This window comes from Haplochromis burtoni, unplaced genomic scaffold (genome assembly GCF_018398535.1).
Source record: "Haplochromis burtoni strain Fernald_Lab_line unplaced genomic scaffold, NCSU_Asbu1 Contig_85, whole genome shotgun sequence".
NCBI classification, from domain to species: domain Eukaryota; kingdom Metazoa; phylum Chordata; class Actinopteri; order Cichliformes; family Cichlidae; genus Haplochromis; species Haplochromis burtoni.
This window is the reverse complement of record NW_024582446.1, coordinates 1,758,141-1,779,318: the sequence shown is the minus strand read 5'-3', so window position 1 is coordinate 1,779,318 and position 21,178 is coordinate 1,758,141. Positions and strand designations below refer to the sequence as shown.

The following is a 21,178-nucleotide window of genomic DNA, read 5'->3' as shown; positions in this document are numbered from 1 at the left end:
TGAGGGTGGACAAACTTGTCAGACTGGCATGCTGTTTAGACATTAGAATCACGAGAAAACAGAAACTATAGGTTTAAGTTGTTATGTATCTCCAGAAAACAACTGGCTCTTGGCTATGATGTAAGAAATTCCCACAGTAATCTGGGTCACTACTGTTTTAGGGTATTTTGGAGATTTTTGCAGGACTCGGCCTTATCCTGGGACCACCACTGGGAGGGTGGCTCTACCAGACTTTTGGATACAATGTCCCTTTTTTAAGTCTTGGATGCTTGCTGTTGATTATGGTTCCTTTCAACATTTACGTCCTGCCGTCCATTGGTATGTAACACTTGAGATTTAGGTGTATTGTTTGGGTTTATTATTGAAAAATTGCCATTTTGTGTTTTTTCATTTTTCTCACATTATAACTGAGCTGTAATTTTGTGCTTCCCTCGTCTCAGAGGCAGTCCCATCGAAGGATTCATTCTTTCGACTACTCACCCACGTGAAAACAATCCTGGTTTGCTACGTGGTATTCACTCTGAGTGCAGGTGTGGGCTTTTTGGATGCCACTTTGTCACTGTTTGCTATTAACAGGGTAATGATATCCTTTATGATAAAGTCAGCTTACGTTTCCTAGAGTTTTTGTGCATTCCTTGAACAACTTTTTTCCCCTATCCATCATCCTTAGTTTGGTCTCTCAAATGGCTACGTGGGACTAATAATGCTTGGTTTGCCTTTAGTGTATATTCTGGCATCACCGCTGATTGGGTATTTCACAGATAAATATCCTGTATGTATCCAAGAAATCAAAATCATTAAATGTGTATAATTATCTTTTTTCTTTTCTTTTTAAATAAAATTTGATCTTGTGCACCAGGCCACTAGGATCGCTCTCTTGGTGACAGGTGGAATCGCTGCTACAATTGGCTTCTGTCTTCTTGGTCCCGCCCCTTTTCTTCACATCCAGAGGTTAGTGTGGGATTCAGGTAAAACTAACACTTCTATATTTAAAAATGATGGACATTTTAAGAAAGATGTGTATCCCATTCTGAGCCAGGAGTCATATCTAACGTCATTTTTACAATGTCTAATTCCAGGAAATAATTGCACCTGCCAGGTAACAGTCACACTGTGAATAAGTGTCTTAAACCCTTAATATTTTTCACGGCTAGCAGGGAGCGACTCCTGTGGTAGCAAAAAAGAAAGCCCATTGTGAGGAATAAACTCTACTTTAAATGTTATTATATAACACTAAATATTGTGCTAATTACTTTAGGGTCTCAATTTCCAGGTTTAAGTTTAATATTGGTTACATGTCCCAGAGTAACTGGCACCTCGACCAGACACTTTTGGCAGCCATCAACAAGCTTTAGGCATATTTCAAGTTGCATATTTGACCAATATTTTGAAGGCGTTGATTTTGGAGCACGAGCTTCTTTCTAGGTGATTTAAAACTTGTTTCACCGCAGATGCTGGTGTTTCAGGAGTTTCTAGTTAATGGCATGTTTGAGCCTTGGTTCCTGGGCTGTTCATGAACATCCTAACCAATTTCCTCTCAACTAAAGGTGACAGTTTGGGTCTTCTTCCAGACCTTGGCAAAGTGGTGACATATTTTGATAAGAGACCTTTCCACCTTGTGTAAATCTTCAACTCTCCTTGTTAGATTGTCACTGAGTTCCTTGGGCTTGCCATTGTTCTGAGTATTGGTCAGTGCTTCTCACCGCTCTCCTTCTGTCACAAATCACCCCCTAAAACTCCTTTCCACCACTCCCTCCTGTCTGTACTCTCTTCTTCATTGTGCATTGCTTTGGATGGTTGAATCCAGGTATTTAAATTCATTCACCTTCACTGCCTCTGCTCTTGGCAACTTCACTATTATGTCTGTCTTCCTATCATTGACACATAGGTCGGTTACTTTGGATGGTTAAGCCCTGGTATTTAAAATCTACACCGCTGCAAGGGGAGTGGGACATGTTGCCTCGACAAGTCATATACTGAATTAATCCCTTTGCCTTAAAAAGCCAAACTTCTGTATCCTTTTTTTGTTTTTTTTTTACATTTAGTCAGCTGTGGTTGCTGGTCGTCATGCTTGGTCTAATTGGGCTTTCTCTGGCAATAAGTGTAATCCCCATATTCCCTGAGCTCATTTCATGTGCACAGTGAGTTGCTTCACATAATGCTCAACATTCATGAACTACAGTTTGTTTTTTGTGGGTTTTTTTTTTTCATAAATATGGCTGGATAAAACAAATATTCTACAATTTAGTTTTTCCTTGTAGTGAAATAGGATTTGAAGAGGGGCTAAGTACACTTGGAATGGTGTCTGGGTTATATGAAGCAGTGTGGTGCACTGGGTGAGTCCCTAATTTATCTCTTTTCTGGCATTTAGCTTTTTAGTGCCGTGATTTTTGCTCTAATTTTGTGCTCGTTTTTAAGGACGTTTTATGGCCCCATTGTGGGAGGAATTATTGTTCAACATCTCGGCTTTGAATGGGCTGCTGTAGTTCAAGGAGCGTTGGCATTTTTGGGTGTAAGTATCAGTGGTTGCAGCGTTTAGATATTTTATGTCAATACAATGTTAATGATCACTCTGTCCTCAGGCATTTCTCATCTTCATGTATTCTCTCTGTCAACGGACAAAACGACAAAGGTAGGCTTAAACTTTAAATGAACATAATAAGTTCTTTCATAGTATTCATTTCGTTTCTCACTATGGGAACGCCTTCTATGTGACCTCATCAGAAGCTGAAATGCCATTACGTTAGCTCTTACAGGCTTTTTAAGTGACGCTCATGTCAGGAGGGGCTAGGGCCTCCCCATATAATAGACTGACATAGTGTCAGATGTCATTCAAAAACTCTTCTCACTTCTTACAGAAGTCTGTCGATAACTGTGCTGTTGGGTTTAAGCTAAACTGTCCACTGTCCTTGCAGCAGATTTTCTGTCCAGGGGCAACCCACTGAACGCAGACTAGAGGCTTCAACCCTCCGCTATACTTCCCCACCAGTGGCCCTCCTGACAGCCCTGTGCTGGGAAGAGAAACATTTACTGGCTGAGATTTTTTTAGCTGCTTTCCAGCCCATCTTGACCTCATCTTCATCCCAAAGGTTATCAGTACATGTTCCCCAATAGTATTGCCTGACTTTTACCAGCTGGCCTCCATGCACATTCCACTAGGGGCCTGGCTACCTTATAGGCTCTAAGGGAGTTTTATCCAGGAGGTGTGTGCAACTCCATGCTGGGCCTCATCTCACACATTTGTTAGGTTTTATAAGCTAGATGTGACAGCGCCTAACCTAGCGCATTCAGTCCTCAGTACAGGTTCTTTGTTCACCAAACAAATGCTTTGAAAAAGAACTTAAGGTTATGTATATAACCCTGGTTCTCCAAGTAGCATGAGTGTCTCACCAGACCATTCTCTCTATAAAAAAGAAAAGGTGGGCTTGTTTTGAATGACATGTGACACTATTTCAGCCTATTATATATGGAGGCCATGGCCCCTCCTGACATAGGCAGGTGGCATTTGAGCTTCTGATGAGGTTCTACAGGAGGCGTTCCCATATTGGGACACTCATTTGTGCTACTCAGAGGTTATACATGTATAACCTCAAGATCTGTGATTTATTCTAAATAGATTTCTTTTTTTAACGTCTGCAACAACAGCAAAAATTTTACCTCTTTTTTTAACTTTTACATTTCAGGGTCCAAGAAAACAACCAACAAGCAGATGAAAGAACCCCTCTCCTATGATCCTGTGTTCCAGCTCCAAGTTACACAACTTTTTAAACATCTTATCAGTCATTATTTGTTATCAAGCTGATATTGTTTTAATGTTGTGTCTTTTAGTTATTTTTATCTGGTCCTAGGGCATGTGCTATAGTGGGAATTCCCTGAGAGGTATTTTAAGAAAAAAGCTAGATACATTTATGGAGTGGGTCCAGCTGCATTCCCAACAGGTTCCCAGATATATTTGATCATTTATTTGGGGAGCAACATGCACATTAAAATTTAAACAATAAGTTAGGATCCCATGCAGGTATCCACAAACACCTGCCAAAGTACTTTAAACTGCCTTGTAATAGTTTTTCCAACACTGCCATGATGACTCACACAATAACACCAGCCACCCACAGTTTGGTTAGTAAGAATGAGTTTTTATGGCCAATGGCTTAAAAGTAAAGCAGTGCAAGTTATACAGGTCAATATGAACCTTTCATACTGTGCTAATTCTTCAAACAGGGAATTTATTGCAGATTTCACTGCAGTTAGAAATGTTGAATGTTTTACCTTCTTTTCTGCCTGCATTATAGATTTATTTAACACTGATATTGAGTTTTTTTCACTCATTTTTTGTACATTAGCATTCAAATGTGACAATGTAAGGGACTGCAAAGACTGCTTATTATAAAGATGGAAATAAAACTATAAAGGAATTTGTTTATGTTGTGAAGATATATTTATATATTAATATATATAATTATATATATATAATTGTTTTTTTTTATATATATATATATATATATATATATATATATATATATATATATGTTCTAAAATCTCTTCTAAATCTCTTCCAAGGTAATCAAGTGGGATTACAATATTACATACGTTTACACAGTATTATCTGTTTTCTTACATGGATAAGTTATTCAAAATATTCAATGTACAAAAAATATGTTTATCAGCATTATACAATTACAATATTTTTATAAACATATTTAACAAATTTAATCTGTATTAGGTACAATATAAACTGTGACTTTTCAAAACTAAAAAAATATTTACAAACAAAAAAAAGTGAAAAATAGATCACAGCTGAAATAAAAATCAGAATAAAGCAGACATACGGTTGCTGTTTGTTTCCATGAGTTTATGGATCAGGCTCAAAGGCACTGTTTGTATTGTCTGTTGGCCTCTTTGGCAGAGGTCGCCCTGCTGATCTGCCTATCCTCCTGGTGCTACTGGTCGACGCTGATGCGTCTGCATCTGAAAACGTGGCTTGAGAGGAAGCTGCAGGGACTCGTGGCTTTTTCACCTTCTTTTTTCTTCTACTTCTATGTGGGAAACGTATTTCACAATCAGCACTTAATATCTCTTCACCACAATACAGCTTCATCAGCCTGTGTAGTTAGGAGTAGTTCGGAGTGAAGCAAAGAGAGCCACTTACCTAGTAACTGCCATCTCAGGTTCCGTGTCGGAAAGCGTCGGCTCGGAAAGAAACCTAAGTTCTCCAGAAGAACTAATGGCAGCAGACACCTTGGAGATACGAGTATAAAGAAAAAAGTGATGGCCCATGGGAACAGGAAAATCACGCATATTTAAAACCAGACCACATTTGTGAATTTATGAAATGAAAAGCAATGAAAGTGACACTTGCCCACTGTAGGTTTTAAAATGACTCACGGTTTGTCATAGTTTCGCCAAAATAGCTGCTTACAGCAGAACATGGAAGTTGTAGCTACAGCTAGATTTGCATCAGAAGACTGAAAAATACAGAAACTGATATTTTGTTCCAAATCTCTTATTTTCATGCACAAAAGGTGGAATGACAAAGACCACTGCTGTTCAAAATATTGTTGTAGCTGTAGTATGTAAAAGGAGAACCAGGAACCACAGAGCAATATATTGCTATTTTTCAGTCTTCTCTTCTTTTTTGTTGCTGACATGAAATCAAGCTGACAATTTTTTTGACAAAAGGCCTACAGTGGGTATAAAAAGATTAATTAATGAGATGTGAACTCCACCCCCACTTCACCTTTTAGCCAAAATACATTAATGAACACGTCCCAGTCAGACGCCACTCTGATTTTTTTGTTCTCTTACCCTAGTAGGTGTTGACCTCTCATCAGGCTCTTTAGACAAAGGCATGTGAGTCCCCTCTTCATTGTAATCTCCTACAACAATAACATGTTTTTATCATTTTTATAAACAATTTTTTAAAAGCATATCTACCACAAGAAAAGATAATCCACCTACTCTGATCTGCTACGTAAGAAGCAAGAAAATATCCCTGCTGCCCATTTTCAAGGCGTCCAAACCACCAGTTCTCGTTGTCTTTGTACAGTACTTGGATGACATCACCACGGCGAATGGTCAATTCATCAGAGCGATTTGCTTTGTAATCATAAAGAGAAACAACCTATGAATGGAACAGAAAGGTAGGACAGTTGAATAAGTGTGAAATAAGGCTGCGGCTGAGCTTTAAATTACACTGGATACTTACTACTTGCTGAACAGGTGCAGAATCGGTTTCCACGTGGATCCCTGAAGAGACGTGGTCAAGAAGAGTCTGACAAGGAAAAAAGGAAATAATTTCATTCTTATAGCAACAAGCAGGCAGACACCACTGCAGTCCTTGCCTATCTCAGCAGCATTAAGATTAATTGGAAACATTACAAAATCTTACCGTCTGTAGTCTAAAAGACGAAGCACCTTTTAGAAAATGACCGACAGGACTGAACCCACCTAAAAGTATAAGAAAAAACATCAAGAATTGAAACTGCAGTAATATTTTATGTATTACCACAGTAAATATTATACATTACTGCAGTAACTGCAATTTGCAGTAGTCACTTCAAGAGATGGGTAACAATTGCCAGCAGTCCATCTGTGTTTCTGTTCATAGCATACATGCTGCACAGAGCTGAAAAGACTTGGCCCAAGTTGTACGTAGCACAGTTATAATCTTCATAATCATTTGAATTCAGTTACACAGCTCCACTGGTTAAAGACATAACTGTGTGATTAACTGAAAAAAGCCACTTACGGGGCTGAGTGCTCAGAGAAGCCTGTGGGATAAGCTGCTCTGCCAGAGCACCAGTGAGCTTCAGTCTGGAGTGTGGTGACAGGAGAGATGGAGGTGGGAGTGAGGCATTTAATCCTGTCTGTAAATAAAACAAATAAATAAATATATAACAGCATTAAGGTGCAATAAATCAATTAATGCAATTTTCTGTTTTATATTATAATAAAAGTAAAATTCACATACATTTGTGTATTTCATGTAAACCCTCTAATACAATTCTCACTGTCAGGAACACCGATTTAAAATCAAGGTTAAATAGAAATTTAAACATTTCTTTGAAATATGAAAACATAAATTAACACAGAGCGGGATTAGCATATTACACAAAGGGGAAAAATGGCTGAGTTTACAATTAAAGTATATAAACCCGGTTCTATGCTGTTTCCCTTCTCAACACATTGAGGGCAACTGAACAATAAAGCGATTGGAGGCAGATTACAGAAAACAAAATCAATATTGACAGAAAAGACTCATAAAGCTTGTTCACCATCTGTGACCTCAGCAATGCTTCAGTATATAAAGGTGTGTATTTTGATATAGTACTGATAAAAACTCACTGTGCCGACATCTGATGTGAAGCTCCGGCCTGTGTGAGTACTGCTTAATTTATCTGCAAACCAGAAAAATAGGTTAAAATACCAAATCTAATATAGCTAATTATATAAAGTCCTTCTCATCTAAACTGCTTAGAGTACCTTGCTCATAAATGAATCCAGTAGCAGAAGATCTTTGACGTGGTTCCTGAAAAAAATATGTAAAAGAATTTCAGTTAATTTAACTGCACACTTATTTCACTCTACATTTAAAAATTAACATGAGCATTTACCAGAACTGAGTCCAGTTGTTCCTTCACACACTGCATTTTCAGTGCAAGTCTTGTTGCTTGGGCAAACTGATCCATGGCTGCAGAAATAGATGTGTCCTGCAAAGCTAGAGGGTCAGGTGTGTTTAAAACAGTTTTGATATCTTCAGAAGCTGATCTGCTTGCTGCTTTCATACTGTGCACCTCCATCTGGGAAACTAGAAAAAATAAGAGAAAAATAAGGCAGAAATGAAGCCGTGCAAGTCTGTACAATACTACTGACTAACTTCTTCTTTTGTCAAACAAAACACAAACCTTTGCGGTCATACAGGTACACGTGGACAGGCTGGCTCTGACCGAAGGCACAGAAAGCTACCATGTTCTCGTAGGGGTGAAATGACACGCCGTGGAGAGCCGTGGGGTAACAAAGCTCTGAATATACTGCAACTTGATCACCTGGGAAAAGAAACGGTTGGAGCAACTATGAAGAATACTGTCAAAAACATTAAGAACCGACTAGTTTCTTTGTTACAGGAAAAAATAAAAAATTTCATGCTCACCTGTATCAGTATTCCAGACATACGCCATCCCATCCTCACTGCCAGAAAAGATGAAGTTCCCACATGGTGTAAAAGTACTGTAAATCCTCTCTCTGTAGTTAATGGCTCCAGTGTATTTCTTTACAGCCAGACTTAAAGAGGGAAAGCCAAACACATATTCAAACACACATACAATAATATAATAATCACTCCTCATTTATATGCAAAGTATAATACAATACTTTAATATTTGTCTTTGCTTTATTATATTTCTATTTTCTACAATTTCACACAATACTTTTCTAATTTCGTCTTACATTCTCAAATCCATCATCCTCAGCACACTGTCTTTGGCATGTATGAGCAGGCACCGCCCATTCGGATGGAGCTGCAGCATGTTGATGGGGATACCACTGAGATCACTCTCATCAATTTTCTGCCAAAAGAAAACATGGGATTTTAAAATGACCATAAACTAACATTAGCTAAATAAAGTGCAGTGAATAGTATTAATTCTTGTACCCTCTCTATACACCAGTGGCGACATGGCTGCTGCCGCTGCCTGCTGTCATTTACTGAGGTTTTCCACACAATGATGAGGCCCATGTTGTCTCCAGAAAACATTCGTCGACCTATTTACAATGAAAACAACATCAGATATGGCATAAGATATACAAGAGAACAAGCCTCACATTCATTATAAAAGACCAAACACAACACCCCTTCACAGAAAGGCACACATGTGCCTCATAGACACAAAACCAGAATTAGTTGGCTGGCTTTGAGTCTTTCTTTGCTTTAAAGAGAGCAGCTTTCCTTCTCTCTGAACTGGGTCTTGAAGTAAATGACAGTGACTGTAAACAGTCTAAGACAAATTTAAATCTCAGTTACTCTCTCTAATAATAGAAAAAAAATAGTCCAAGGCAAGTCAAAGCAAATCAGTCAGTCTGGCATAAAGGTTATACTGGCAGGAATGTTTGGGGAAAAATTGGAGCCAGTGGATTTATAAAAACAGAGCTATACATAAAGTTCACTTTAACCACCATTTTATTTACAGCTATTAATAACAAGATTCATTAAAACATATACAAGAGACATCATTCTTTAAGAGACTACATTTACTCTTATCTTGTTCCAAGTTTTCCTAACTCACAGTAGCTGACAACACAAACACACACACATCGGGGACATGTTTCCATAACAGGGCTTACAGTACCTTCGGAGTCAAAGCAAACTGTGTTAATGAAACTGCCGTGACCCTCAAACTCCTGCAGCAGCTGGCCATTCACATCACCGACATCAACTCTCCACACTCGTATCAGGCAGTCGTAGCCCCCAGTTACCACCAGGTTCTGGGCTGTAGGATGGTATCGAGCACTGTACACAAACGATGGATGAGGGAGCACCTTCTGGGCTGTTACTTGAAGCCTCTCTACATTCCACTCCCTGAGGGAAACAATGTAAAAATACAAAAACTATTTTATATAAAGAAAAATGCATTTGCTAGTTTTTAAATCAGAACATCACCAGTATTGTTGAGGCCGTTTCTCAAAAAAGCAATGTATTAAACACACTACAACTTAGGTAACTTACTTTATTTAGAGCTAAAATATAATAGATTATACAAAAACTGAGTCACTACAAGAAACAGTGACACCTCATTCACTTCTAATCACTTTTATTTAATCTTACATTGTACAATGACAAAGTTACCTGACAGTTCCATCAGAGGAGGCAGACAAAAGGCTGCAGTCATCTCTGGACCAGCAGAGATCATACACTATTTTGAGGTGACCATTGAAGGCAGCCAAAACCTTGCCAGAGGGAATCTCATACACTGAAATAAAAACAGCATTTTATTTTATTTATTTATTTTTTACCTGATTTTTAAAATATATATATGCACAGACAAGGAAGAATCCAGATGTCATCAAAGAGGTGTTCATGGCATACAAACAGCAAAGAAATTACTTGGTTGGAGTCAACAATGCATTAGAAGGGGGACTTTTACACCGATGAGATGTGACCTACCTACAACAGGGAACGCATCTTTGTCAGCACAAGCAGCAGCCAGTATGGTTCCAGCGTGAGAAAAGAGTACTGTGAAACAGCCCATCTGACCACCACGAAATGCCAGCATTGGCTTGTTAGGAATTCGACAGATCTGCAACAGTAAAACTCTCTTTAGTTGTTTGACTGCCACTCTTTGCTACTTACCTGTGTTCAGGCTAAAAATATGAACATGTATATTTGTATGTAATATTGATAGGAGCAGTTTAAACCCTTCTACAAACCTGACCAGGCAGCCTGCTCCATCTCAAGGTTGGAGGTTTGCTGTCTAGAGGTTGTGTCAGACTTCTCTTGGTGATCTCATTCTGCAGTTCACTATAGGAGGTGCTGCCTCTCTCCTCCTGCAGTGCCATCATAGACCGAATACTAGGGTCCACCTGAAGAACATAACCAGTTCAGCTACAACATACTCCTGAATCCATCCATGTACATATGAACCTTCCAACAACTAGGCAGTAGCAGCTAACTTACATGCTCAGGGAGTTTAATGCCTTTTACTGTAACATAGAGGGTAGATGCATATTTGGTTCTTGGGTACTTTCTCCACCATTCAACCACCTCAACTGTTTTAGGTTGGCTCTTTGCCCGATGTGGAGGGCAAAAGAGCTGGAGACGAAGTTTACTGTCAATATTCAAGACACCATTTGTGCCAACAAGCTGAAAAATGGAGGGGCATACATATTAACAGGGGAGATTAAAATACAACCAGACTGATCTTTTCTTTCTAAATGATCAGACTAAACACATTACCTTCAGAAATGCCCAGGCAATCTTTCGGAAACCTCGATCATGCTTGTCAACATCAATGTTGGCTCTTGCTTCTTCCATAGTCACAAAATCAAGGATCTTTGCAAAACATTTCAATAAAGGAAATTACTGTCACACATGTTAAAATATGGTTTATTAACTGTTATTGAAATAACTCTTACTTCAAAGAACAGTATGACTTTGGGGCCTTCGTCATGTTGTTGAACAAAGTAGCCAAAACGTTCATTGAAGATGATCTGTTCCTGCCACTCAGGGACGACTGATTTGTTCTTCTTGAAGTCATAAGGCTGGGTCATGATGGGGAGAACATGGTCAACGTTTTCCTGCTCATAAAATGAGGATACGGGGCGATGACTACAAAAAAGAAAAACAAATTTGAACTGAAGGCAAAATGTGTTATAATTCAAAGGTTTTGGCACAGTTAAATGGCTTATAAATACAAATATCTATAGATCGTGCCTAAATTTAACTGAAAAACAAATAATCATGGTCCAATTATTTTAAGGTAAAAATTTCTAAATAAAAAATGTGCCCAGAAATTGAAACACACCACTAAACTTAATAGCAGAAATGTCTCACCAGTCTTCTTTCTTCACATATTGCCCTGTGGCTTCATCAACAACGTGGATCTTCACCATGGGGTGTGAAATCATCAAGTCGGTCTTGAGGCGGTCTGTTCTGTGAATGTACACTCCAAGAACAAGGTTGTCATCAAAAACTGGTTTCTGAGGTGCTTCTGACTCCGCTTCACTCTGGTCTTTGACAACTACAAGGGGAGAAAACAAAATATGAAATGCATCACCATCAACACCTTTCTTCACCTTTAACTGGAACTTGGTGAATCCTGAGAATTATCGTGCAATCACCATGTTTTTTCTTCCTCTTTTTCTTCTTTCCCTTGGATTCTGTTTCATTTTCCACATCAGCATCCAGGTCTGTATCTTCATCTTGATCCCTGGAGGCAAAAAAAGAAGTAGAAAGAAATCAAACACTGTTGCTTCATCACTAAATATAACTCCATAGTACACTAATAGTTATACACACCCTGCATCTGAATCTGTGACTACAGATTTCATCTTTTTCTTTTTCTTCTTCCCCACATCATTACTAAGCGTAACACTTTGTGAGACAGCACTCTCATCTTCTCCTTTGACCCTTGTCCTCCTTGAAGTCCTCTGGTCCTCCTTTACTATCTTTTGCTGGTATTCATGCAATAGGTTATCTTCTGTGTCCTCCTCCTGGCTTGCTTCTTTAACCTCTGTATCACCTTTGCTTTTTCCCTTTTTATTTTTCTGCTTTGGGGCCTTTCCACCTACAGAATCATTTGGATCCAATGGAATTTCAGACTTTGATGCATTTGCATCCTCTTGGATGTGACTTCCGATGTCCTCGGGCATAGGAGGAGAGGGAAGGTCCCTCTTACTTTTTCTTTTAGATTTTGATGTTTTAATCCCCTCTTGGTTTCTATTGTTGTTAAAATTAACCTTCTCTGAAATTTCTCTCTCCCTTCTTTTATTCTTTGTGTAGCGAGGGCTGCCCTCTTCTGGGTCATATGTGTTCTGGAGGATGGTCTCATTGTCTTCTGTGTCCTTCTCAAGGTTGAGATTTTTTTTTAGATTCTGAAGCTAAAGAGGAAAAGATAAAGAGGTGTCAGTACTTACAGTCTTTTTATTTTGTTATTTATTAAAACTTCCGCAATTAAAATATGTCCGAGATGTTGTCTGTTTTGGAAGAAGGGCATCATGACAGCCTTGTTTACATAAAATGCAGAATCCACAAGGATTCGGAACTATTCAGAAATAGTTTTAAGACATGTCCTGCAAGTTCTATATGTTTTTGCCAACATATAGAGCATCTGATGTAAAATTATCAATAGAACACAAGAATGACATACCACAATAGTCTCCGGAGTTTCAGTGCTTTTCTTTTTCTTCTCAGATTCTGTGTACTTCTTGAAGACTTCATTAAATCTTTCTCGGGTTTTTGCCCGGTCTTCACTCTCACCTATAAAAGGGAACATTTTAAATAGATTACGTGACAATGCAGATTAGACTTTATAACATAAATAAGATTAACTACACGTTGTTGATAACACTTCTGTAGATTGATCAAATCTTTTTGCAAAACTTGTAACTGCATTTTTACGCTACTGCATCACACCAAGTAAGAGAAGTAAGAGTAGCAATGCAACAGACAGGGGGCAAGTGAGGTGAAGAAGAGAGTGCAGGCATGGTGGAGTGGGTGGAGATAAATATGAGAGGAAAGAAGGACACCAACAACATTTTGCAACATTTTAGTGAGACCTAATATGATGTATGGTTTGGAGATGGTGGCACCAAGAAAAAGACAGGAATCTGGGCTGGAGCTGGTGATGGAGTTGAAAATGTTAACAATGTTAAGGGAGTGACCAGAATGGACAGGATTAAAAATGAGTACATCATAGGGACAGCTCAAGTTTAAGAGTTTGGAAACGCTACCGAAGTTAACGAAACAAGACCGAGGGGGTTTGGGCATGTCCAGAGGAGGGGACAGCGGATAGATTGGAAATATGTTAAACATAAAGCTACCAAACAGGAGGAAAAGAGAAAGACTACAGAAAAGATCCGGGAATGTAGTGAAGGAGGAAATGCAGAGGGATAAGGAGAGATGCAGGCAGATGATGTACTGTGGCGACCCCAAATGGGAGCAGCCGATACAAAACGACATTGCTACTTTAATTTAAAGAACCTTCCACCATTGGAGTGAGGAGGGAACAGCAGGAAACGTACCTGCTGGCATTCTCAGACAGCGTGATGTTTCTCTTTCCGAGCGCAAAATGAGAATAATCCAGGACTTAAGACTCTCATTCTAAAAGAAATGCATGACAACGACGTTAAAGTTGCACAACAAAACCTCTACTGGGTTAGCTAGGTTTTGCTAGCCAAGCGTTTAATTATATAGTTTAGCACTCTAGTAAAATAAACCCGTATTAAGTCTCCCATGGTGTTTTTATTTGCTGAAGTCAGAGTATAGGAAAAAGTACAGTTTGTGTGAACCACTAACCTTAGCCACTTTAGCAGCTAGCTTGCTAAATGCTTCTGATAGCTCACTGACTTTACAGGGTTACTACATTTGGTAAGATAATATTTAGGAGCTTCAACGAACAGCCTGAGTATTAAAACAAACCTCGCCCCACAGAAGCAGTCCGTAAAAGTATGTATAAGAAGCAGAAGAGTTGGCCGAGGGTCAGCGCATGTATCTACTCTGCAGTGATTGTCCTGTCCTCCATCTTTAACAACAACGCTTCGACGGTTTCCAAGTCAACAAAGCTGAAAAAGAGAGGCGGAGCCGGTCAAACGTAATCTGACGTACATACAAAAACAACAACCAATCAAGCTGAAGACAGAATTTCATAACAGAAATACATTTTCATGTTTTTTCTGTTATGATTAACTTCATTTTCTTCTTATGTTATGTCTACCTCTAAAAGCCTGATGTTTATCTGTCCATAATGTTAATAATAGAAAAATAAGTTATTGCATTAATACAATTGCCACAAAAGAAGTATCCTATTAATTTATTCAAGTAATGTAATATTTTTACCCGTGTTACACTTTTTTTGTAAGCTGATATACTTTACGCACTTCACATGGAATATCATACAATTCTACATCACAGTCACAAAGGCTTGCACACAAAGACAGAATACAATAAATTTGTAGCCTAGAACAAAAGAAACGCAAACGAAAATACGACCAACTTAATATGAAGGCTGCACAATTCCACAAACTTGCACAGCCACGAAACGCCTAAAATATTTAGATATTAATATTTATTAAGTGTCACAATAAGTTTTACTTTTAAAGTTGTGTCGAGATGCAAAAAAAAAAAAAAAGCTAGAAGAGCAAGATACTTTCCATAGTCTAAATTTACCTTGCAGTCACGTGACACAGCAGTAGGCGTGTCTACGTGCAGGTTGTGTAAAATAGACAGGTGTCGGGACCTTGTGCAAGATGCAGTCATGGCTTCAGGGTTTTGCAACACCTGCTCGCAGTTGTTGAAGGAATTTGCGGATCACTTGAGGAGCGCTTGGAGAGAGCTGGAGATCAAGATAAAGGACGCTTTCAGAGAGATTGGACGGTGCAATTGCTTTAGGATTTCATCCGAGAGAAGGACGGCTTTTGATTTGCCTTCCTTACGCCTCAACTGTGGTAGGAAAATTGCAGCCATGCGTATTTTTTATGGAAATCGCAGTAGAAGAACAAAAACCGAGGCAGTGTGTTATTTGGAAAATTGAAAAGCATCAAAGTAAACGTTTAGACAGCAACTTCTTTAAACTTTCATACTGCATGTGCTATTACTCTTCAAAGTTGTACACAAGTTTATATGATCAATTCAATTAATCTCTTTTCCCCCTCCCAGACAACGAAACTCAACTTCTCAGCCAGGAAAGTCTGCAAACACTGAACAAACTTGCAACCTCAGAAAACACTGATCTACAAATGACTTCAGCCATGTATTATCTACACCTCAGTCATCATCGTGAGTATAAAGATTTCACGTTTTTGTTTCATCTGACAGTATTCCTGATAGCATTGGCTTGCAGATGATCAGCTGTTGTTTGCACTTCAGGTTTCTTCATAGGCCTCTATCAGTTACTGCAGAGATATTTTCTCTAACGGGTGTGACCAGCATGCAAATTTCCAACTGTATTTTTTTTCCCCAAGGCTGGCAGATAAAACGCCCACTTATGGACCCATGTGTTACAAAGAAGGAAGAATAAGAGGATTTTACTGTGGAATTCACAGTATGCTTTATTATAATCTGCCAACCAAGAGCCCTATCGTGCATATTAGGCTGAGGCTTCTTCTTTCAGTACAGCATAGACAGTGTTCTGTAGTATGTAAATGGGTGACCAGGTGTTTTGTGTATAGGTGGCAGTTCGTTAGCTTCATAGCATAAGTGCCTAAGTCATTTTTTTGTGTTTTGTGTTTCAGACGGACAGGATGATGCAGCAGTGGTAGGGGAGTAAAGTTAGGCAAAAATCTCAATTTGACCAAAAAATGACTTAGGCACTTATGCTATGAAGCTAACGAGTTGACAGATTGCTGTGTTTAGATTCTTGAGATTATAGCACAACTCATGAGGGATATATCTTTTGAATTCATAATCAGCTACAAGTATGTAATTCAAATTTGTAAAATGTAGCTTCTCCCAGTAAGACTGACTGACATACAACTACTATAAATTGGTCTCAACTCGAACATTGTTCATTCTGACAGCAAAAAATATGACTTAAGTTTCAAAATGTGTTATTTTTCCCTTGTTTGTGTGTTACAGTGAACTGTCCATTACCAGATGCCTTCATGGAGCCCATCGTGGCTCTACTTTTATCATCTGATCTCGATGTTCAAAAGACTGTCTCTCTCGCCCTTGTAAATCTGTTAATAAAGAATAATGGTAAGAGATAATAATAGTAAGATATTTACATTATTATAATTTTTTTTAATTAATCCAGAATTTTAATGATTTTGATAGTATGATTCTAAAAACTCGTGTTCTTTTGGATCAAATGGCTTATTTATCATTTGCCATTCATAAAATTTGATTTCAGTGTGTAAAGAATTGGTGATAGAAATGGGGATGCTGGTGCCCATAATTGAGTTGTTCCGGTCAGGTGATCCCACTGCTCAGTGTCACTCCTGTGCCTGTGTTGCCATGTTGGCCTCCTCAGGTTTGTACAGACCAGAAGTATTTTTCGACACAGTTTAGAAAGTACAAACGCTTAATTTTAAAAAGTTATTATGTATTGCAAAATAAATGGCAGGACTTTGAGGATGGCAAGAGAACTGAAGCCTTATGAGAAAAGTAGTTATTTTGTTCCATATGCTTCTTGAAATGACCTCTCCTCTGTCATGCTGAAATTCTGCTAATTTGTTTTGGGCCACTAGCACTCCAAAATTGTCCCTGCATGCATGGTTGCTATTTCATCTTTCTTTCCAGAGTCAAATCGAGATTCTTTGATGGTTGATGGAATCATACCACTCTTGGCTTTAGCAAAATCTTTTGATCCAAAGGTCCAACGGAATGCAACTTGGGCTCTATTACACCTCACGCAGTCAGGTGGGACCATTTCATTTGAATGTCACTGTGCACTTACAATTGTGTTTAGAAGTTTAGATACACTCATCATTGGCATCAATGCCATTATAATTTAGGGATTACTTTGAACTGTTCTTTTTCTAGGGTGGAATGATTGTGCAGTATACATGTTTATTGAGTTTAAAAAAACAAAACAAGGAGTCTGTGCACAGTTTTGAATTTATTTGGGGTTTTGTCTAATCGACCCAGGGTCAAAAGTATAGATGCAGGCTCAGATATACACACATCCTTACATTAGTGGAGGTACTAATGTTTTGTTAGATGCCCTTTAGTAAGTTGCACCTCAACCAGATATTTTTAGTAACCATCAACAAGCTTCTGCAATAATTCTGGATGGATATTTTACCAATTCTGCCAAGAGAGGTAGTTGAGTTTTTATTTATTTGTTTGATTTCTTGTGGGGTTTGTTTGTTCGTTTTTGTTTTTAAATCGGGTTGAGGTTTGGGAAACCCACTCCACAACCTTAATCTTAGCCTCCTTCATCCTTTCCAAAAACCAGTTTTGATGTGTGTCTTTGAGATCATTGTCCCTTTGGAAGACCCAACTGACTCCAAGTTTCAATCATCTAGTTGTTAATTTTAGGTGAATTTGAAGGTAGTCCTCCCTTCTTTATTATTCCACCCACTTTGTGCCATGTACCAGTACCACTGGAAGCAAAACAGCCCCAGAGTATGGTGATACCACCACCATGCTTGACAGTTGAGTTGATAGCCTCACCTTTATTGCTCTAAGCACACCTCTTGTCTTTGTGGTATTCTCTTTCTTGGTCAGCACCCCCTCAGCCCAACTGATGTAAAACTTGCTTCACATGAACAGTGATGCTGACGTTCCTGCGGTTTTCAGGCAGGCTTGAGCCTTGGTGGTTCCTGGGTTGCTGAATAATCATCCTAACCAATTTCTTCTCATCTGAGGGTGATAGTTTAGGTCTTTTTGTTTTCCAGAGATGGGCAAAGTGGTGACAAATCCTAATAACTTGTACTTATGTACAGTTGTTTGAAGTAATGCTCTATAAACCCGCAGTTGTTTAGAAGTGACTCCAAGAGACCTTCCTTAACTTGTGTAACAGTTCTCATTGTTTGTTCTTCACTGAGTTCCCAGGAGTTTCCATTGTTCTGAGTATTGGTCAGTCCAACATATGCTCTCAAACAAATGCTCCTTATGCAGGCAAAAAGAAACTGAGTTGTAGTCAATCATGATCACTAACAAGGAGTTAATTTGCCGTGGCCTTAGGCCTAGAAACTTGTTGATGGCTACTAAAACCATCTGGTCGATGTGTAACTTGGTAAGGGAGGATGTTTACCCATTACCAGGAAAGCAGCAGGACCCGACCTAAGCATTTCACTGCATATCGTACTGTGTATGACTGTGTACGTGACAAATAAAATTTGAATTTGATTTATTGGGGGTGTAATTATATATTTGAGACTTTATCTATACACTTTTTTTTTTCTTGGTGTGGATTAGAGAACTGCACCCAATTTGTGTTTTTTGGTTTGTTTTTTTTTTCGTTTTTTTTTTCCTAAAATCATTAAAGATGTATGCTGTACAGTCTTTCCACCCTGGAAAAGAACAGTTTAAAGAATTAAAAGGCCAAAATTCCCGTGACATCCATGCCGATGACGAGTGTATGTAAATTTTTAAGCACAACTGTATTTTCCAGAAACTTCTCAATTTCTTCCAGTGTTACATTTCCTTTTATTTTATGTTTTTACTCTTCAGATTGGTCAACAAGGCTGTTATGCCAAGCAGGAGTGATTCCTGTTTTGCTTCTTCTCCTACAGTCCTCAGATTCAGAGGTTCAGTTTTATAGCTGCACTGCTCTTTGCAACATTTCTGCTATCCACGAGCATCACCCAAGATTGCTCAGAATTGGGGGTCACTATTTATCAAGGTCTCTGTTGACTCTTATGTCTTCACCTGTGAAAAAGGTAACTCTGAACATGAGTTATTTTAACTTAGTTTAAAGAAAATATATTTTTAAAGAGGGGGAAAAAAAACAACTTCCTTTTCAGAATTCAGCCCAAGCGTGCCGGTGCCTGCAGACTCTTTCAAAGAATGGTAATTATAAAAAGTAAATTCAAAAAAAGGTATTATACCTCTGGCAGATGGTGTTTATTACTTTTATGTGTAGTTCTCATTCAGGACCAGCTGATGGAGCTTGACTGCGTGTTGCCTCTGAAGGCGCTGTTAAAAACCTCTACTTCAGTGTGGATTGAATCGGCACTAACGCTACTGTCTACACTGTCGGCACACCCGTCAAACACCGTATGTTAGCCTAAATAAATAATTAACAATAAAGCTGGGAGCAGTCCTGGTTTTATTATACAACTGCTTAGTGGTTGAGTATGGTTTTATTTTTGCATTGTGCCAATATTTATTGAAATTTTACTTTAGTGGCATTCAGTGTCACCTAAAGTAATTGCACAGTTTTTATTTAAATTCTAATATTGACAGTAGTTTTGTAATTTGATTCCAGGACATCCTGGTAAGTGAAGGACTATTGGAGGAAATTGGTCAGGTGCTTCATCATCCCAGATCAAACTCTGTTATAGTCACATACAGCTGCAAGATAATCACCAATCTGTGCACTTCCCACGTTGGTGAGCAGGTACTTGCAGACTACAGTTCTTTTTTTCTTTTTGTTTTCCTACCTCTGCTTTATTGATTTGTCCAAGACTGATAAAGTTATCCTAAATCCAACCATTGTAATCTAGGCTGTGATGGAAAGTCTGTGCTTACCAGGACTCCTCTGTGCGCTTGTGTCTAACACCCTGTCAGATGAGACATTGCTTCATGTGACATCATGCTTGCATCACCTGATGGCCTGTGGTGAGAGATCTTGACTTGAAATAATGACTTATTTATTTTGAATGTTTGCGGTGGAAAACTTTTTAATAATCTATTACCATTACTCACTGTTTCAGATGTACTCCGGACAAAATTGTCAGCAACCATAACATCAGAAAAAGTTTCAGGCTTAGTGAAGCTGTCAGAGCAAATCAGAAAGTCCCAGCTGGCGTACAACTCTGCAGCTATCATAAGCGAATTAGAAATGACTGGTAATGCAATGTGGCAAGAGAAAAGAATACCTTCCTTTTGTGTTTTTACGCTGGATGTATTAAATGTTTCTGTTTTCATTACAGAAGAGATGATCCGTTTGTTGAAGCCACATTACACTTCCATATCCAAGTACCTGTTGGGATTCCTCAAAAAGAAAGATGTTAAATTCCAGCAGCTTGGCGTAGTTACCATATTTAACCTCAAGAAAGGTTTGCATTAATTGCACATTTATTTAAGAACTGAAAATACTGCATAAAATTTAAACAGTCTGTCATTGTAAGAGTTCAGAGTTTCTTCCTGTCTTCCTCTGCAGATGGAGACTTTTCATCTCTGTTGACTAACAGTGAGCTAAAGGTTCAGCTATTGAAGGTGCATGCACAGACAGAGGAAACTAGACAGCTGCTTCAAATGATTCAGCCCCTTTCTCCATCTCCTGTCAACTCTGGACTTTCTCAGTGAAGTTACAAAGAGACGCGCACAGACTTTGCATGAACATAACCACGTTGCATGTAAAAGCTACATTTTTATATAATGTGTTTGTGTTTGTGTTTGTGTGTTTTTTTTTTTTTTTTTTTTTTAGCCTGGGGTTTTAAAATGCTTGGTAGTTTTTATTTTTACAGTTATGTTTTCAACTGGAAAAACAAGGCGAAGACGTGGCATAGTATTAACTTTAATCAAATATGGCATATAATAGGCTAACGTGATAGTCATAAGCAGTACTTGAACTATAAGATCAAATATTGCGGCTCAGATACATCTGGTTTTGTTTTATGCTTTTATATTAATAAACTCTTAAACTCTATGCATCAGACATTGCTTGTAAAGTGATTATGCAATATCAAACAAAGCAGTCAGTGCAAAAAAAAATAAAATACACTGTGCATTGTATCCTCTAAATTGGCACAAATACACACAAACACACAAGAAAAATGAAGCACAGTCTTTGGAAACTATATTCCTTAGCAGCTTTGAATTACATGATTGCTATAATTTACAAAATCCAAGGTTAAG

The 21,178-nt window shown here is 38.4% G+C and overlaps 3 protein-coding genes across 8 annotated transcripts in view; 2 read left to right on the top strand and 1 right to left on the bottom strand.

The window, feature by feature from the left end:
- slc18b1 (solute carrier family 18 member B1) overlaps positions 1-4,428 on the top strand; it is a 33,545-nt gene extending 29,117 nt beyond the window's left edge. The window contains exons 6-14 of one of the 2 annotated variants that reach the window (XM_014334786.2): positions 162-318; positions 441-577; positions 671-772; positions 860-951; positions 2,046-2,141; positions 2,262-2,336; positions 2,419-2,512; positions 2,583-2,632; positions 3,684-4,428. In XM_014334786.2, coding sequence (XP_014190272.1) covers positions 162-318; positions 441-577; positions 671-772; positions 860-951; positions 2,046-2,141; positions 2,262-2,336; positions 2,419-2,512; positions 2,583-2,632; positions 3,684-3,732 — 852 coding nt within the window. In that variant the 3' untranslated portion in view covers positions 3,733-4,428. Of the gene's footprint in view, positions 1-161; positions 319-440; positions 578-670; positions 773-859; positions 952-2,045; positions 2,142-2,261; positions 2,536-2,582; positions 2,633-3,683 lie in introns of those variants that run through there. The other variant, XM_042222399.1, reaches the window with a different exon arrangement.
- Positions 4,429-4,542: 114 nt separating this feature from the next.
- On the bottom strand, positions 4,543-14,266 carry ahi1 (Abelson helper integration site 1). Of its 4 annotated transcripts, none has more exons than XM_005926076.3 (27): positions 14,132-14,266; positions 13,735-13,813; positions 12,861-12,970; positions 12,011-12,591; positions 11,833-11,921; positions 11,546-11,732; positions 11,128-11,320; positions 10,949-11,044; positions 10,670-10,855; positions 10,423-10,575; positions 10,160-10,292; positions 9,842-9,965; positions 9,345-9,574; positions 8,651-8,760; positions 8,446-8,564; positions 8,150-8,280; positions 7,905-8,045; positions 7,614-7,807; positions 7,483-7,528; positions 7,345-7,397; positions 6,749-6,866; positions 6,389-6,447; positions 6,206-6,271; positions 5,959-6,121; positions 5,806-5,876; positions 5,150-5,238; positions 4,543-5,036 (listed from the first exon to the last, which is right to left on the bottom strand). In XM_005926076.3, exons 2-27 carry the CDS (start codon positions 13,742-13,744, stop codon positions 4,853-4,855), a joined length of 3,636 nt encoding a protein of 1,211 aa, XP_005926138.1. In that variant the 5' UTR covers positions 13,745-13,813; positions 14,132-14,266; the 3' UTR covers positions 4,543-4,852. The 4 variants fall into 4 exon arrangements, 3 of the variants coding, with proteins under 3 accessions (XP_005926138.1, XP_005926139.1, XP_042078331.1); XM_005926077.3 differs by lacking the exon at positions 14,132-14,266 and adding an exon at positions 14,009-14,125; XM_042222397.1 differs by lacking the exon at positions 4,543-5,036 and having other exon boundaries at positions 5,150-5,465.
- Positions 14,267-14,915: 649 nt separating this feature from the next.
- LOC102296276 (vacuolar protein 8) lies at positions 14,916-20,743 on the top strand. 2 transcript variants are annotated; one of them, XM_042222396.1, is made up of 13 exons: positions 14,916-15,156; positions 15,368-15,487; positions 16,286-16,405; positions 16,560-16,679; positions 16,949-17,068; positions 18,827-19,035; positions 19,120-19,165; positions 19,239-19,372; positions 19,584-19,592; positions 19,822-19,936; positions 20,032-20,166; positions 20,251-20,376; positions 20,481-20,743. In XM_042222396.1, exons 1-13 carry the CDS (start codon positions 14,967-14,969, stop codon positions 20,624-20,626), a joined length of 1,590 nt encoding a protein of 529 aa, XP_042078330.1. In that variant the 5' UTR covers positions 14,916-14,966; the 3' UTR covers positions 20,627-20,743. The 2 variants fall into 2 exon arrangements, with proteins under 2 accessions (XP_042078330.1, XP_005926137.1); XM_005926075.3 differs by having other exon boundaries at positions 19,584-19,715.
- The last annotated feature ends 435 nt before the right edge of the window (positions 20,744-21,178 follow it).